The 16,163-nt window shown below is 42.8% G+C and overlaps 1 protein-coding gene across 4 annotated transcripts in view; it reads left to right on the top strand.

Moving 5' to 3' along the window:
- Positions 1-16,163, top strand: part of AFF3 (AF4/FMR2 family member 3) — a 552,172-nt gene that overhangs the window by 494,091 nt on the left and 41,918 nt on the right. For all 4 annotated transcript variants that reach the window (XM_045550236.1, XM_045550238.1, XM_045550237.1 and 1 more), the window contains one exon: positions 9,447-9,633. In XM_045550236.1, coding sequence (XP_045406192.1) covers positions 9,447-9,633 — 187 coding nt within the window. The remainder of the gene's footprint in view (positions 1-9,446; positions 9,634-16,163) is intronic.

The following is a 16,163-nucleotide window of genomic DNA, read 5'->3' as shown; positions in this document are numbered from 1 at the left end:
TCCTTGGCAGCTGGAGTGTGAACACCCCTTGTCCCCCGCGCTCACACAGCCCTCCCCACCTGTCAGCCAGCTGGCTCAGCCTCCCGACAGTTGGGCCCGGGCAACATCACAGCTCCTGCTCCAGTTGTCGAGAAAGGATGTTGTATTCCCTGCTTGAGGTGCTGTCTGGGCCAAGAAACGCTTTTCAACTCAGTGTCACTGGTGGCACCACCCACCTGAATGCAAAAGCAGTAAGTTTGTGTCATCAGAAGGCAGCTGCAGGCACAGTCTCTCAAACAGTGCTCAGGACAGGAGGGAATTGCAGCTGCAAACTGGTCTTGCTCAGCTGTGCGGTGCAGAGGTGGCCTGGCCAAGCCCACTCAGGGCTCTCAGAGAAGCATTCTCCAGGGGGCCATCCCCAGCATCCTCCAGGGCCCTCATCCGTCAGGACTTCCAGCTTAAATCAGTCCTTTTCACAAACTAGACATGGAGCCGTTTCTCTGCTTCCCAGTGACAGTTACAGACCCCCAGCTCCCTGCCCCGAGAACACTTCCTGTCTGAAGGAAGGACCTGAGGTCTCCACCTTATTCAGGTCTTCGGTCCAGGGGAGATAACTGTGTGGAAACTGCTCTCTAGTGGGCCTTTATTATTAAATAAATAAATAGATAAATAAAATATGTTAGAAACAGAAAAACTTTCAACAAGCCCAGGAATATTTGAGTATCAATGTTTGTACATTATTGTATTTCTCCTTTATTTATGAAATGTCTTTCTCTTTGGTGGGGCCACATGTGTCTTTATTCAACTGAAAGTAAAACTTTGTTCTAAATATGACCCAGAGCTCCAGGCAATAACTTTCTTATCTTGGTCCATGGTTCATATCTTGAACATTCTTCGCCTATCCTAAAAAGAAAAGCTGATAAATCCAAAAGCAGGACTGACCTCAGGGCAAAAGAATTGGTATTCCTTAGCAAGTATCAGTAGTCAGATAGTAATGCTATAAACTCAGGAATCCCAAACTCAAGAATGTTTTGAGTGTTGGAGCAGATTCCCCAAGCCATGGCACCCCCTCTAAGCCAAAGAGGAGAACATCAGACAGCTGGTTAAGAATTAATTGCTTACCTGTGACATTTGATGTCATCAAGGGTAGAAACCCAGGAAATGACATGGTCCTTGCAAGATGACATCTGTGCCCTTGTATCTGAAGCTGAGCACCACACCTTGCGTCCCAAAGCTTTTCTTAAACGGGAAGTTAGGCATTAGCTCCTCATTCCCTGACGGGACTATAAATGGCCAGTTGTCTGGTCAGGAGGATCTCTGGATTCTTTGGTTTGTAACAGACAGAATTCCAGATGCTGCAATAGCATCAGCAGTGAAATATGAGGCATAATTTATGTCCAAGTTTATGGCCCTCCTATATTACTGAGTTTCTCTGCTGCTGAATGTGGCAAGTTTTGTGGACTTTTATCTTTCCCTAAGGCCAGCAGAAGATTTCGGGGCTCTTTGGGATGTGCATAGTGCTGCATAAGTCTTCTTTATGGCCTTAATCCCTTCCCCAGGCCGATCCCTACTCCCATCCCACTCCTGGCTCAGAGTAAATTAGCTGTGCTGCTGCCCCTCCTCACCTTTTCCAAATCATCTAACAACAGCTCTAAGGTTCCCGCTTCAGGCACTGTCTGAGGTTTCCACATGCACTAAGCTAAATCTCCATCCTGTTTGGTTTTGGACCTAAGTGTAATGTTTATCCCTCTTAAATGTCATCCTGTATTGAAAAGCAATCTTCTAAGTAACTATTTGATCAAAGTAGGATTTTAAAACTACTGCATCAATCTATTTAGAAAGTAGGGAAAACAAAAAATAAATCATAATGACAAGGATGGTTGCCTGCAACCATAGGTATACTCGGAGGCAAAATGATAGTCCCAAATGCTTCTGTTATTAAGAAAGAATTCAAAATAGCTGAAATAAGCCTTCAACTCAAGAAGTTTATAAAAGTATTGTAAAATAAACCTGAAAAATGTGGAGCAAAACCAGAAAATACTGGAATTATTGCTGTGTATATATAGATCAAAAGCTGTTTCTTTGAAAATAAAATAGAAAATGGTTGGCAAATATAATGTAGAAACAGGGTGAGAAAACAAAATTTGGAATGAGGTCAGTTGTGTAATAGATACAATGTTTTGCATTATAAGAGAATATCATATAAATTTTATGATAAACTCAAAAATATAATTTTTTTGAAAAAAATATGAATTAACAAAATTTACAAAAGAATAAATGGACAATAACCAATGAATAAATTATAAAAGATATCAAATAATTGCCTTTCTAAAAGGTTCTAGGATTGAGGTTTTACTGGTGATGAGTTCTTTTAAACTTTCAAGGAACAGATAACTCTCATAGTATTTAAAATTTCCCAGAACACTATGAAAAGATAAAAACGCTATCCAATTTATTCTTTTAAGCTAAAGCCAACATAATACAAAACCTGCCCAAAATCTCTCCCATAATGTAAAACATATACATATAAATATCAAGTTCGCCTATGAATGTAGACTCTCAAAACTCTATAGAAAATACGAGCAAGTTAAATTCAATAACATTAATAGAATCATATTCCACAATCACATAGACTTCAAAAAGGTAACATATATTGTTTGTGGAAAAAATGAAAAATTTGAAAATATAGAAAAGCTCAAAAAATATTTAATCCTTATAATTCCAACAACTAAAAATATCCACAGTTAACATTTGAGTATATAGCCTTCCAGTATTTTCTTGTATGTATGTGTGTATATATGTGTGTATATAGATACAATGGCTGTCCAGAAAGTATCCAGCCATGTAATGTGTTCTGGTTATATTAACAATGGCTGAATACTTTCTGGACAGTCTATATATACATATATATATATATATATATATATATATGATATATATTTTTACATAATTGTGATCATGCAGCTTTGTACCCAACAAACTGGCAGGGAAAGACCACATGCTTATACCCTGTAAGTTTAGATTAGGTCTTCAATTTATTGAGCAAAGGATACAGAAATGCAGCTGAGGCAAAGGTACCCCTACAGAGCTGGAACAGGTGCACCATGCACCAGCCCAGATCCCCAGGTGCCTCTAGAGGCTCTAACTCAATCTTGAGCAAAACCCAGAGTCAGCAAAACCCCATCCTCTCCCAGGGAAAAAGCAAAGTCAACACTGGAATCCTGGAAATCCCATTTCCTCACAAATATACTGAGAGAATGTTTCACTCTGAGCATAACATTTAAAGTAGTCAACTTTCTATCCTTAACATTTTTACAACCTCATTTCATTTGAGTCATTTTTCTGACAAGACTGTGTACATCCTTGGTGACAAGTCATTTTCATCTTTGGTACACATCCTTTTTTTTTTTTTTTTTTGAGACAGAGTCTCACTCTGTTGCCCGGGCTAGAGTGCCGTGGTGTCAGCCTAGCTCACAGCAACCTCAGACTCCTGGGCTCAAGCAATTCTACTGCCTCAGCCTCCCGAGTAGCTGGGACTACAGGCATGCGCCACCATGCCCGGCTAATTTTTCTATATATATTTTTAGTTGGCCAGATAATTTCTATTTTTTAGTAGAGATGAGGTCTCACTATTGCTCAGGCTGGTCTCGAACTCCTGAGCTCAAACGATCCGCCCGCCTCAGCCTCCCAGAGTGCTAGGATTACAGGTGTGAGCCACCGCGCCTGGTCTACATCCTTTTAAAAATCTCAGCTTAATAATGCCCATAATAAGTGATTTTTAAATGAATGAATTAATGCCTAATTTGGTTGATAAAATATGCAGAGACTATAGCAGAGACCTGCTTGGTTATTTCATTCATCTGCTTTTGATACAATTAATCAGAGCTGGAGGTTGGAAGTATTGAAACAGGGTACCTTTCTATAATACTTGTTTGCAATCAAATGAGGGGTTCCTGTTCTAGGACAAGATGCTGATGCACTTTCCCCTATTCTTCCTGCTAAGTACAGCTAAAATCCATGGACATTAAATATAAAGCAAACATAAGAAGACTGAAAGGGGAGAGAAGGTGAATTAGCTAGGGATGCCAGGCCTGAAGGACAATATGGCAGTGAGTTCCCTGGGTTTTCATTTTTCCTTATATAGCACAGAGTGGATGCTGGAGAAGCCAGCAACCTGGCAATAGACAGGGACAAAAAAAATGCCCCAGGAAAGCCAGCTCTCTCTAGCCAAAGGATCACATAATGGGTATCCTAGCAAGAACAAAACTTTTGACAATAACCACTCTATTCCAGACAAACACCATGTAAAAAAAAACTACGGTCCATCCCCATCAGCAAAGGCTGTGGGGAGCTGAGACTTCCACCCATGCACAGCTGTGAGGAGACATCCCCCCCATTCCCCTGCTGGCATGGTGTTAGTGGAGGCTGGCTAAAACAGGCAATTTTTTAAAAATTCAAAGTCATATGATACCAAAAGTGTTGAGAATACAATACGACATCACTCCTCATACCAAGAACCTGGAAAATCTCAACTGGAATGAGAAAAGACAGTCAACAGATGCTAATACCGAGATGACACAGATGTTACAATTATCTGACAAGGATTTCAAAGCAGCCATCATAAAATGCTTCAATAAGCGAATAAGAACAAGCATGAGACAAATGAAAAAATAGAGTCTCAGAAAAATAATAATAATAAAGAAGATACAAAGAACCAAATGGAAATTTTAGAACTGAAAAATTCACTAAAATTCTAAAAACTCAAAGGATGAGCTCAACAGAATGAAGCGAGCAGAGGAAAGAATCAATTAACTTGAAGATAGAACAATAGGACTTGCCCAATAGGAACAACAGAGAAAAAACAGACTGGGGGAGGGGAAGGACAGAGCCTCAGGGACCTGTAGGACTATAACAAAAGATCTAACATTTGTATCATCAGAATCCCAGAAGGAGAGGAGAAAGAATATGGGGCTGCAAATTATTCATAAAGTATTCAAAGTAATAACAGCTAAAAATTTGCCAAATTTGACAAAAAACACAAACCTACAGATTCAAGAAGCTGAATGAATCCCAAACAAGGTAAACTCAAAGAAATCAATGCCAAAATACATCATAGTCCAACTTCTGAAAACAAAAGACAAAGAAAAAAATCCTGAAAGCAGTGTGAGATAAATGTCTTATATGTAGAGAGAAAACAATAAAAGCAATTTGACCCACTGAATCCAGAAACCATAGAGGCCAAAGGAAGTGGCACATCATTTTTCAAGTGCTGGGAAGAAAAAAAAAGAACCATCAACCTAAAATTCTATATTTTATGAAAATATCCTTTAGGAATGAAGGGCAAATGAAGATATCCTGAGATGGCGGAAAACCAAGACCATTAAAAGCTTCAAAAGCCATATTTTAAAGAGAAATTGTTCCTGGAGTTACTGCAGAGCAAAGCAAAACATTTCCATATAGAACCAGCAGTCCTGTCAGTTTTGGTTTTTTGAAGATAATTCTAGCAACAGTGAACCTCCTCAAACCGGCTTTTACCATCTTCACTTATCATGCAGTTATGGTTTTAGATCAATTAATATCAACAGAAATGCTATCAATAAAGGGGTACTGTTGCCAAGATACTGACTGTGGTTTGTAAATCAAGCATTTGTTGAGTTTTTACAGAGTGTTGAGTGAGAGAGAGCTAAATATTATCATTCAGTCAATACCAACGGAGCACCCACAGCATGCATGGCGCTTTGTGGGCATCACAGCTATCCACAACAGTGCCAACCAGGCAGAGAGCCTGTCTTCAAATTACTTGTCAGTTAAAAACTCATGGACAACTTTGGATATATATCCAGATCCCACAATATGCTTGGCAGGCAGGAGCACCCTAGACTCTGAGAGCCAGGATTTGTCATTTCAATTCCAGGTCTTGTCTTTTAAGGTCTGTATTCAGACTTGGCCCTGGCCGATTCCAAAAGGACGGGGTCATTGCAGCCAAAGGAAGGGATGCAGCAAGCAGATCATTTAGACTAAAGCTGGACCTCTCTCAAAGGGGTCCTGACCACTCACAAAACCAGCAAAACATTTCATGAAATCAAAATACAAAAAGTAAATAGCCCATCCAAGAGGGAGCTGTGCTTAAATTATAGCAGATGAAATTTAGAGTACAGTTAAATATTCTCCAAAGGGAAAGATGTTAAAATTGGAAGAGCATGAGAGGTGCTGAAGTCCCCTTAAATATTTTTTTAATTTGAAAAGAGAGATTATAACCATTTTGAAAGGGTAAGTCTCTTTTTTAAAAACTCACTAACCCAGTGATGGATTGCTTTTCAACTTATCTTTTCATTTCAGTAATCACACATGAATGCCTATTAAGTGCCAGGTACTGGGCTGAGCTTTGGTGACACAAAGACTTTTATTCTATGATCTCAGTAATATTTCATGGCTGCTGTCAGTGGTACCATGTCCATAAAATGGCACAGGGTCCAAGAACTTGGTGGGTAGTATCTTAAAAATTGTTTAAGGCTGTGTCATTGTGTCAACAGTCTGTGTTATCATTTCAGGAAAAATTCCAGTAAGTTAATTTTTTTTTACATATCTTTGATATGTAAATACAACAACCAGTTGGCACACCAAGATTTTCAGTGTGCATTTAAAAATATGCAAGGTCTTTCTGGTATGTCTTTTTTCATCTTCTGGATTCTGTGACTCCAAAGAGCCTTCCTGGCTTCACTGAGCCCACCCTTTCATTAGTACTCATCTGCAGGGATGACTGTCCCTGGCTTTCTTGTCTTGATCCTGCCCCTCACTGTTGCAGCTGCCCCAGCAGAGGTGAAGCAGCTGCATGCACTCAGGCAAGAGCAGTCACTATACTGAGGCCAGAATGATCAGTTGTCCCCAAGGACTCAGACAAAGACTAGTTAGTGGAGCTGCCTTCATGGAGGTGGGGAGAGTTATCTTGATCCCACAACTGGAGCTACCAGAGTCCTTCCAGGCAAGCCGGGCCCATCCTTGACATGGATTGTTTCCAGACACACACTCTCTACCCAGACCACTGAAACATGAATATATTCCATCCTGACATCATGAGCTGCACAACCCTTACAAGCAAAGCATGAAGAAAACCCTAAATTCTTGGCTCTCTCAGCTGTTTTAAAAACAAATGATAGTTATGCCAGTAAAACTGTCATTTTGAGCAAATTTCCTAATTTAAGGAAGGAAAACATAAAAGTATAAAGCTTTTCTACCAATCTAATTCAGACTGGAAATTCTGTCTCCGTGGGCTAGTATACCTCGTTACTCTAGGATGGCAATCGTTAAAGGAAGACAGTATGGTAACTGTGTAAGGGACATTTTCCCAGAAATTAAAGTGCTGCTTTTCAAAAGACAGTTTGAGGTGCCAGCCACAAGGACTTCCACACACATTGCTGCCTCTGCGATACACACAAAGCTCAGGGACACACACAACCAGCATCACAGGTTCTTTGTTGTTTGAATTAAAGCAGGTAGAATATACCGATCAGTAATCAAAGCCATTGAACATCATATAAAACCAGTCCAGAATGTTCTTTATTCATCTGAATTTCCCAATCTTTGGCAAATGTCGTTCCAGAGTGTGGCAGGGAGACACACCTCTTTCCTCCGTATTTACATCCGTCAAAAGAAAAGGGAATCTTTGGGCCATGTGTTGTTTTGCTTTTTTTGTGTTTTTCCCCCAGTGTTTTGGGGGCCTGCGGACAAACTATTAACATGGATCCCAGATGTTCATGCTTGGTCAGAATCCAATAGTCTTTGTCTTTTTTTTTTTTTTTTTTTTTTTTAATGATTCAGCCAACAGGAAAGATGGATTTCTATTCATAAGGGAAGAAAGCATTACAGCCCCTTGAGCGCTAGCCGTCCCTTCCCCTGCCCTGTCTCAAGGTCCAGGATGCCTCACTCAGTAGCAAACACAAACGATAGGCTGGAAAAGACATCGCTGCAGCTCAGGCAAGGCGTGAACGTGCAGATGTTGCCTGATGTTGAAGAATTTTGTCAGACGGTCGGTATGGACCGTGACATTAGTGGAAGAAATGAAAACCACTAGGGAAGGTTGTGTTTAAGCTCTGGTTTCCCCTAACCCTGCTGTTTAAAAAGGTGCTTTTATTTTCAGGTTTCCTGCAAGATAGTTTCTTGTCTTGTGGTTTTTATAGAAGCAAGGCTCCAATGAGTGTACCTCTATCCCTCCCACCCCAGCCCCCGGATTTATGAGAGTCTGTCCTTGGGAAAAGCATTTGTCAGAGATTTAAGGGATGGGTGAGAAGGGTCCTTTACCTTGTCTGGGCTGCTTTGCACTTGAGATCATAAACCCTAACGAGCTCCCCGGCCCTTGGCCTTCACTGACGTTCAGTCCTATTGAGGCAGTGGTCACAGCTGGAAATGGCAAACAGATATTTGCTGACTCAACATAAAAAAAAGTGACCAGCATTTTCTGGGTTTAGAGCTAGAGCTCAAAGGAACACACTCAGGTGTGTTTCAGTTCAGTCAATAAAGGACTTTGAAGATGTTGAATCTTATGTGAGTACTGAAATTTTCTTTTTGGCTCAAACACTTTCTGGGTGGATGTGTGCTACTTGAATTTTTGTGGTTAATTAATTACCATTGGAAAGTATCGATTGATTTTTCCTGTTATCTTTCAGTATGCAATGGCTTTCTGGCAAATTTCAGCACAGATATAAACATCAAGAGTAAATTTGAAATGCTGCTCCTATGAGCTGCTGCACTGGGATTGAATTTGAAAGTCTGGAATATATAAAAACGTGTCAGTGGGAGATCCTCAGTTCTTTAGTAAAGGGCTCAGAGGAAGGTTCCTGTTGATACAACATGCCAGCTCCTGTAATCATGGCTGCATTCAACTCTGTGGGTGGGAGGGGGGGGAAGCAAGACTTTAACTTTGACAGTCCCACAGTCTCTGGAACCTTCCAGCAGGCCATGAAAGCTCAGAGCAGAACGCCTTGCCCTTCCTGACAGCCCTCTTCCTAATCCCTGCCATCACCAGCATTTTCCTCTGGGGCAAAAATAAAGCAGTCATTTTCACACTTTGCAAAATATTTCAAGCTTTTTGGATTTCCTTGCATTTTTGAAGATGATTGGATTGGGGATGCATTTGAAAAACCATTTCCAGAACAGCAGCAAAATAGAAACAGCCATTCAGATATTACACCACCTTCCCTTCTGAAATGGCCACATAAATAACCGGTACCCAACTACCAAGGGGCACCAACTTTTATTCCCAATTTTATTTCTACATATAATTTGTTTTAACCATTAAGACGCCTTTGACCTTGATGAGTGCTCTCTGAGTTCCAGGTCATGGTTGACTGATGTGTAGGCTGTGTGTGCCCCCTCTTCCCTTTGGATGTGTGACAGCGTGGTGGTGATTTCCTGTTTGCTCACTTGGCTTTTCTTCCCTCTCCTTCCCTGGGGGCCTCGTGGGCTGGCAGCACGGTGGTCCAGCAGCCCAACTGCAGAGCCTCGGTGCCTTCCAGCAAGGGCAGCAGCAGCGGCAGCAGCAGCGGCAGCAGCAGCTCCTCCAGTGACTCAGAGAGCAGCTCGGGATCCGACTCGGAGACAGAGAGCAGTTCCAGCGAGAGTGAGGGCAGCAAGCCCCCCCACTACTCCAGCCCCGAGGTAAGCACTGCGCTGACTCGGGCCCTCCTCTGCCCAGATGCTCCTGTCTCTGCGAGTATAGCGAGTCCTGGAGTCCTGGCTCTCCCACAGCTGCCCCCCTCCCTCCTGTGGGCCCCCCAAGCCCGTGCTAGACAGGAGGAGCCTGTTGGGCTTCGGGCTCCCCATTTTCCTCACTCTGTCCCCTCCTCAGTCTCCTAATTACACAGCTGCCTGTGAAGTACAGAAGCATCAACTTTCATTGCCCCCAGATCTCTATCTTGACTCCCAGAAATTTCCAAGTATGCTGCAGGCATCACTGGTGGGGAATAATCTACAGATCGGGTCTCCCCGGGGTCAGCCAAGGCAATAACTAGATGGGGAAGTTCTCCACCTGGGAAGTGTGACCACCCATAAATCACGGGGAATGGGGTCTTGTGGATTAGACATGGTCAGAATCTTACCTTTCTGCTGTTTGTCACGGATCAGAAGAACAAAGGCTATAAATATTAATAAAACCTTCTTAACTGTGTTTTCTTTGTGAAAATATATAAAGAAATATTAGCATTGACCTACAAATAATGATGAAACCTTTTATAGCTATAATGAGTATCTATGTGGAAGATGTAGGTGCCTCATATAAAAACATTATAAGGTACCAATAAAAACCATTGCTATTTCTACTTTAAAGTGGAAAGGGGGAAATTAAATAGTAATTCAGAGCATGAAAAAGGCTAAAACTTCTCAAGGCCATGGAGCTCTGCGAGTAACCTTTGATTTCTAAAGAAGGAATAAAATAGAGTTTCTTCTCGAGTGTATAAACATTTGGGATTACCATGATTGTCGGGTTTTTTTTTCTTAACCGTCTGTACCATTTTGGGGGCCAAACTTCAAAATACGTTCTGAAATAGACACAAACCCGTTTCTACAAACCATGGCCATGCGAGGGGACACCTTGAGGGGCTGGGGCAGCACCTAATCTCCAGCTTTTGTACCTGTGCCTTAGACATGATCACACCTGAAAGCAGGAAGGTTTCCGTCTCAGGTTCGTAGAGTGACTCTGAAATTCCCTCAGGACTTTTTTCCCTTTCCTCTCCTCTCAGGAGGCTGAGGCTTTTTGCAGGAGCACTGAGAAATTGGGCAAGTTTTGTTTCCCCACGTCCCTGCTTCCTCCTCAGCAGCTTTCTGCCCTAGAGGAAACTGTCCATTCATCTTGAATAAGCCTCCTCTCCAGCGTCTGCTCTCCTTCTCATGAGCTTCTTATCTCTCTCTCTCTGTCTCTCTGTCTTGGGGGAAGGCCCTTAGCAACATTCACCTATAAAAACCATAGGTTGGCCAGGCACGGTGGTGGCTCACGCCTGTAATCCTAGCACTCTGGGAGGCCGAGGCGGGAGGATCACTCGAGGTCAGGAGTTCAACCAGCCAGAGCAAGAGTGAGACCCCATCTCTACTAAAAATGGAAAGAAATTATCTGGACAACTAAAAATATATATAGAAAAAATTAACTGGGCATGGTGGCGCATGCCTGTAGTCCCAGCTACTCGGGAGGCTGAGGCAGGAGGATCACTGAAGCCCAGAGTTTGAGGTTGCTGTGAGCTAGGCTGATGCCACGGCACTCTAGCCTGGGCAACAGAGAGAAAAAGCAAAAAAAAAAAAAAAAAACCATAGATTGATATAACTCTGGCTTTTCCTAGAAACTCAATTATTATTCCTTCTTCAGAATTTCACTCATTCATTATTCATTCACTCATTCAGTGTCCGTTTAACAAATATTTATTGAGCACCAGCCACAGACACAGTGCTTGGCTCCGGAGTACAGCAATTCCGTGACAGAAAATGTCCCTGTCTTCATAGTGATAACATTCTAATGGGAATAATTCCAAATGAGAAAATACACGACTTAAATTAAAAAATAGAGGAGTTAAACAGGCTTCTTTAAAGCCTGCTTTATGCTATAATTTGTTTAGAAACTCCAGAATATTTAGTTGTAAGAAATAACTGGGTCCCAGGGACGGATAGTGTAAGTCAGGGGACGTGGTGGATTAAAAATAATGTTAGTGTCTGTGAAGATGAACTGTATGCGCTCTTGTTTGTGACTTTGCAGGTTAAATTCGTAAACATTGAGTCTTATTTTCACTCTAGAATGTGACTCCTGGAGCTCCTGAGTTGGCTAAAACCTTGCCTAAGAGCAGTACAGTTATAAAGTGCTCTAAGCAAATTCTCTCTAAATGTCACTGAGATAATTACAGAGCCCTGAACTCCTGGGTAGTGAAAGGAGGCCCTTGTCCTTTCTTCCCGCAGCTATCAGAGGCCCGCGCTAAGGAGAGGGAGCGTGAGTCTCCTAAAGGAGTCCTAAAAGTTTAAGTCACCTGAGGCCACATATGGTTTTGAATTCCTTGCTTCTCTACGCGGAAGGAATGCAGAAGTGGCAAGTGATATGTTAGCCACACCGCACGCTATTTCTTTCTGCTGGAAAGGAATGTATTCGTTGGAATAAAAGTTAGATTCTTCTAACATTTTTCCCAAGGTTAATACAGACACCCTTTAGAAAGAAAATGAGTTTGCAGACTGAAAATGGCAAGGACAGGAAGTAGCATTATCCTGCTCTTCCTCTTTAGCCTTGCTGTCCCGCTGTGACCGAGCTGGCCCAGATCACCTTGCAGAGAGCAGTGAGACTCCTTTTCCTGAATCCCACATGCCAAGCGGGCTCTTTATAACCACGCACCTCACATTGCACTGCTCAGACCAGTTTGTGCTGCTTTGAAGCAAAACATTTCTGGCCTTTGCTTCCCTGCTGTAGCTTCATGCTGTGGGAATAGGAGACCTACCTGATGTCCCAAGGCACCTGTGTGCTCCCCCTGCACGCGCCAGCTGAGTTCCATATGAACTGTTACAGCCGTGGGTGTTGAGAGCCACTTCATTTCGCATGAACCGCCATAGGATGGTAACATCGCGTTTGTAAGCTCATGTGGAAGAGCCCTCTCTATGGCCTGACGTTTGTGTTGTTGTTCCCAGCCTAATTTTTGCACTGGAGTCTAATCAGCTTTCCTGGCATGGTACATCCTCTTATGCCAGAGCTTTGCAGGGGAAGCTGCCTTTCCACTCAGCTAGCACATTGACGCCAACACACAGAGCTCCCTCCATCAGTGTTGCCCAAGTTATGAGTATTAAGTGAAGAATAAGAGTCTGGTCACATAATTTTGAGGAGTTCTGGGATAAGGTGGGTTTACCCCATTGCTTTACCTGGGGCATCATCACCCAGCCGTTAATATTGCTTATGTGCTTTCCACTGTGGCATTTCCTAGGTTGATCTGACTGTAGAAATTCTTCATAGGTTAGGTGAACTAAAATCACATTTTGGCAAATGCTGCCATAGATCATTCTTAAAATTCAGCAGAAGTGGGATGCAAGTTGCTCGCTGATTCAACAAGCATCTCATTCATTAGGCACCTATAGGGTCCATGGCAGTGGGTGCCAGGAAGATTTAGATGAAGCGGGAATGGTGGGGAGCTTGTGCATGGATCAGAGGGAAGATCAGAGAGGAGAGTCGTGGCTGGAAACACAAAGCAGCGAGCCAGCAAACAAAATCCCTGGGTGGAAACCCTGGGCAGACAGCCCAGGAAGTGGCCCAAAGCCAGCTGCAGGCCATGGAGAAGCGTCTGCAGCCCTGAATTTTCTCTCCTCATTGCCACCAAACTCTTTGTCCTTTCAGCTTCCTTAGCCACAAATGCCTCATCCCTGCCTAATATTCTTGTCTTGCCTGATCTATGAGGTTGTTGTGAGGAATAAATAATATGCTTTGAGTGACAGCTCGCTGTGAGTTGTTCTTATTAGGAGCAGAGTCATAGCAGTCTGTCCCCCTAACATGGGACAGATGCTGTGAGAGACACAAAAGAAACAGAGACCTGGCCCTGGCCTGAAAGAAGCCTCTGGCTTTGTTGAAGACACAAGCAATAAACATATGAAACAAATACGAACATCAAAAGGTTATACAATTGGGTGTAACAGAGGGCAGTGGGAATTGTTTAAAGAGTTATTGGTGTTTTCTCCAAAAATCAGATCTAATTCTGTCATTTTAGGTTAAAGAACAACATTTCTCAAAGGAATCAGTTCCCCCTTTCATGAGACTATGCCAAAGAGCAGTGGGAGATAAGATGAAGTAGCAATGGAGAGAATATGGTCTTTAAACCTAGATAAGTACAGGTTTAGTCTTGGTGGAGTCTGGTAGCTGTGCAGCTTTGGACTTGTCACTTAACCTCTGAGTCTCATCTACAAGTCAGGGGTGATAATATTTCTTATGTGTAAAGATTAAATTAGATAATATATGTAAAGTGGGAGTTATATCGTAGGTATTCTGGCAATGAAAGATGATTGCAAGATGATGGACGCTCTTGAATGCCAGCCTCAGGAATTTGGATTTTGTTTGAGAGGCAATAGGAGGCTGTTACAGATCCTTGAGAAGGAGTGTGATTTAGTGATGTGTTGAAAATGGTACTTCAGACTGATTTCTTCAGCTGTGAAGTGCAGAAAAAATGACCCTAAAGCACACCAGGCAAGGGGCCTGTACTAAATTTATTAAATTCCACCCTTCACTGTTAATGCTCCCGCTAGGAAGTTTCGGCACGAATCTGCCTGTGTGCAGCTGTGTTTTGACTGCAAACAACCTCCCGTGTTCTCTCACATAAGAGACGTGAGCTCTGGAAGGCTCTGGATGAGGGAGAACTAGCATGAAACGCAGTGGTGGAGCCTTGTGAGGGGTGTGCCCCGCCGTAAGTGTCTGTGCCCTTTCCGGGAGTGTGCACCCTTTCTGCAGGAGGCCCCTCCCACACCCACTCATATCCACTATGTCCCATTTGTCTAGGGAAGTGGAGACACAGGAGGAAGCACTGATCTGCTAATAGTCACATCATGAGAAAAGTGGGTGCGGGAGACAAAAGTAAAAGCCAGAGATTTCTGGCCACCAAATTAGCTTCCAGGCACTCTCAGCTAATCTTCAGGAAGGTGAGGGGTCCCCTTGGCCAAGAAGCTGTTCTGTGGCCCACTCTCCTGCTGTCTCTGAATGCAGCATGGACCAGGTGTGTTCTGTAGTTTTCCTTCATTCCCTGTCTCTGGAGAAGCCAAAATAAAGCAAGGTCAGAATTTACAGAACTCACAGGTACAAAAAAGATAGATCCTTTTGTTCTTTTGCATCTTGCTCTAGAGCCCTGGTTCTGTAGGTGACATGAAAATAAACACAGCAGAAAGTCAAGTCAAAGGCCAGACTCCCTGTCAGGGCCATGAGAGTTTTCCTTCCCACACCTGCATTCCAGGAGGGGCTTCTCCGTGCTCACAGCCCTAGGGTAAGGGCCTCCATCCTTGTTCTGGCCTCCAGTAAAATTTTCTGTTTCTCCAAGTAACTGGATACCCTGTGCTAGTCACTGTGAAGTGTGGTTGGTCTCATCTGGTTTGGGGCAACCAGCACAATGTCAGTGATCCCTGCCATCGCTCTGACTGCCTGATCCCCACACTGTGGCCAATTCCTCTTGGCCCCCACCCCCTCTGGCCCATCAGAGGCTTCCCTCTCCCTGAGCTGTGCTCCAGACTCAGCCAGGGCTCCTGGGTCTAGCAGACATCCCCCTCCTCACCCCTCTTAGATCCTTGCTGCTGGTGACAACACCCAGAGCCCTGAGTTCTGCTCTTAATACACGGCCCTCACTGCTGAAAAACACATCTTGATACAGAAAGGGAAGTTTTCGGAATTTATTATGTTAAAAAATATTTTTTCTCTCCCACAAAGGAACCTGCCTTGCTCTAGACTTGAGCCGATCAAGTTTGAAACACAAAGCTAAACAGTGTCTTCTCATTCTAGGCTGGTATCTGATCTCCCCCCAAAACAGTGGATGCCACAAATCCAGAGTGTGGGAAGCCATAGGGAGGGAAAAATACATCACTTTTGTCACTCAAAATATTTTCCACATTTTACTTAAGTCAAAAACTGAAAATACTCTGGCCAGAATTTTATACTTCTCAATATACCTCTTTTCTCTTAATAATCATAATGCTGAATGAATGGGCTTCTGTTACAAATCAGCACTCCCTATAAAATTATTGGTTCTTAACCTTTTTTGAGACATAGATTCTTAGACACTCCACTGAAAACTATGCACCTCTTCCAGAAAAAAAAAAAGTGCATCTGCATAACACTTCCCATTCCATTTCAGGGTGTTCACCAACCTTCTCCCCACCCTCACCCCCGGAGCCAATCTATGGACCAGAATTTGAAACCTGTGCTGTCTATGATTTGCTCTAAATTAGCAAAACTGCTTGTAGGATAGGTTTCTATTGTCACCTCCATGTCTGAAACATGGATAGAAGCAGGTTGAAGATGGACTAACCAAGTCAGGCTGCCAAAGCGTGTAAGCATAAACAAGTCCATTTGAAATAGGAGTTCTGTACTGCTAAACAAGCCATTTTGCCAAAGTCATTGCTTCTGCTGTTAAATAACTGTGCCCTACTTGCCTTCACTACATACATAGATTATACATTAATTCTTTAGGATTGTAGGTTCCACTCAG

Source organism: Lemur catta, chromosome 4 (assembly GCF_020740605.2).
Source record: "Lemur catta isolate mLemCat1 chromosome 4, mLemCat1.pri, whole genome shotgun sequence".
Taxonomy (NCBI): Eukaryota; Metazoa; Chordata; class Mammalia; order Primates; family Lemuridae; genus Lemur; species Lemur catta.
The sequence above is the reverse complement of the archived record's forward strand: the minus strand, read 5'-3'. Positions and strand labels throughout refer to the sequence as shown.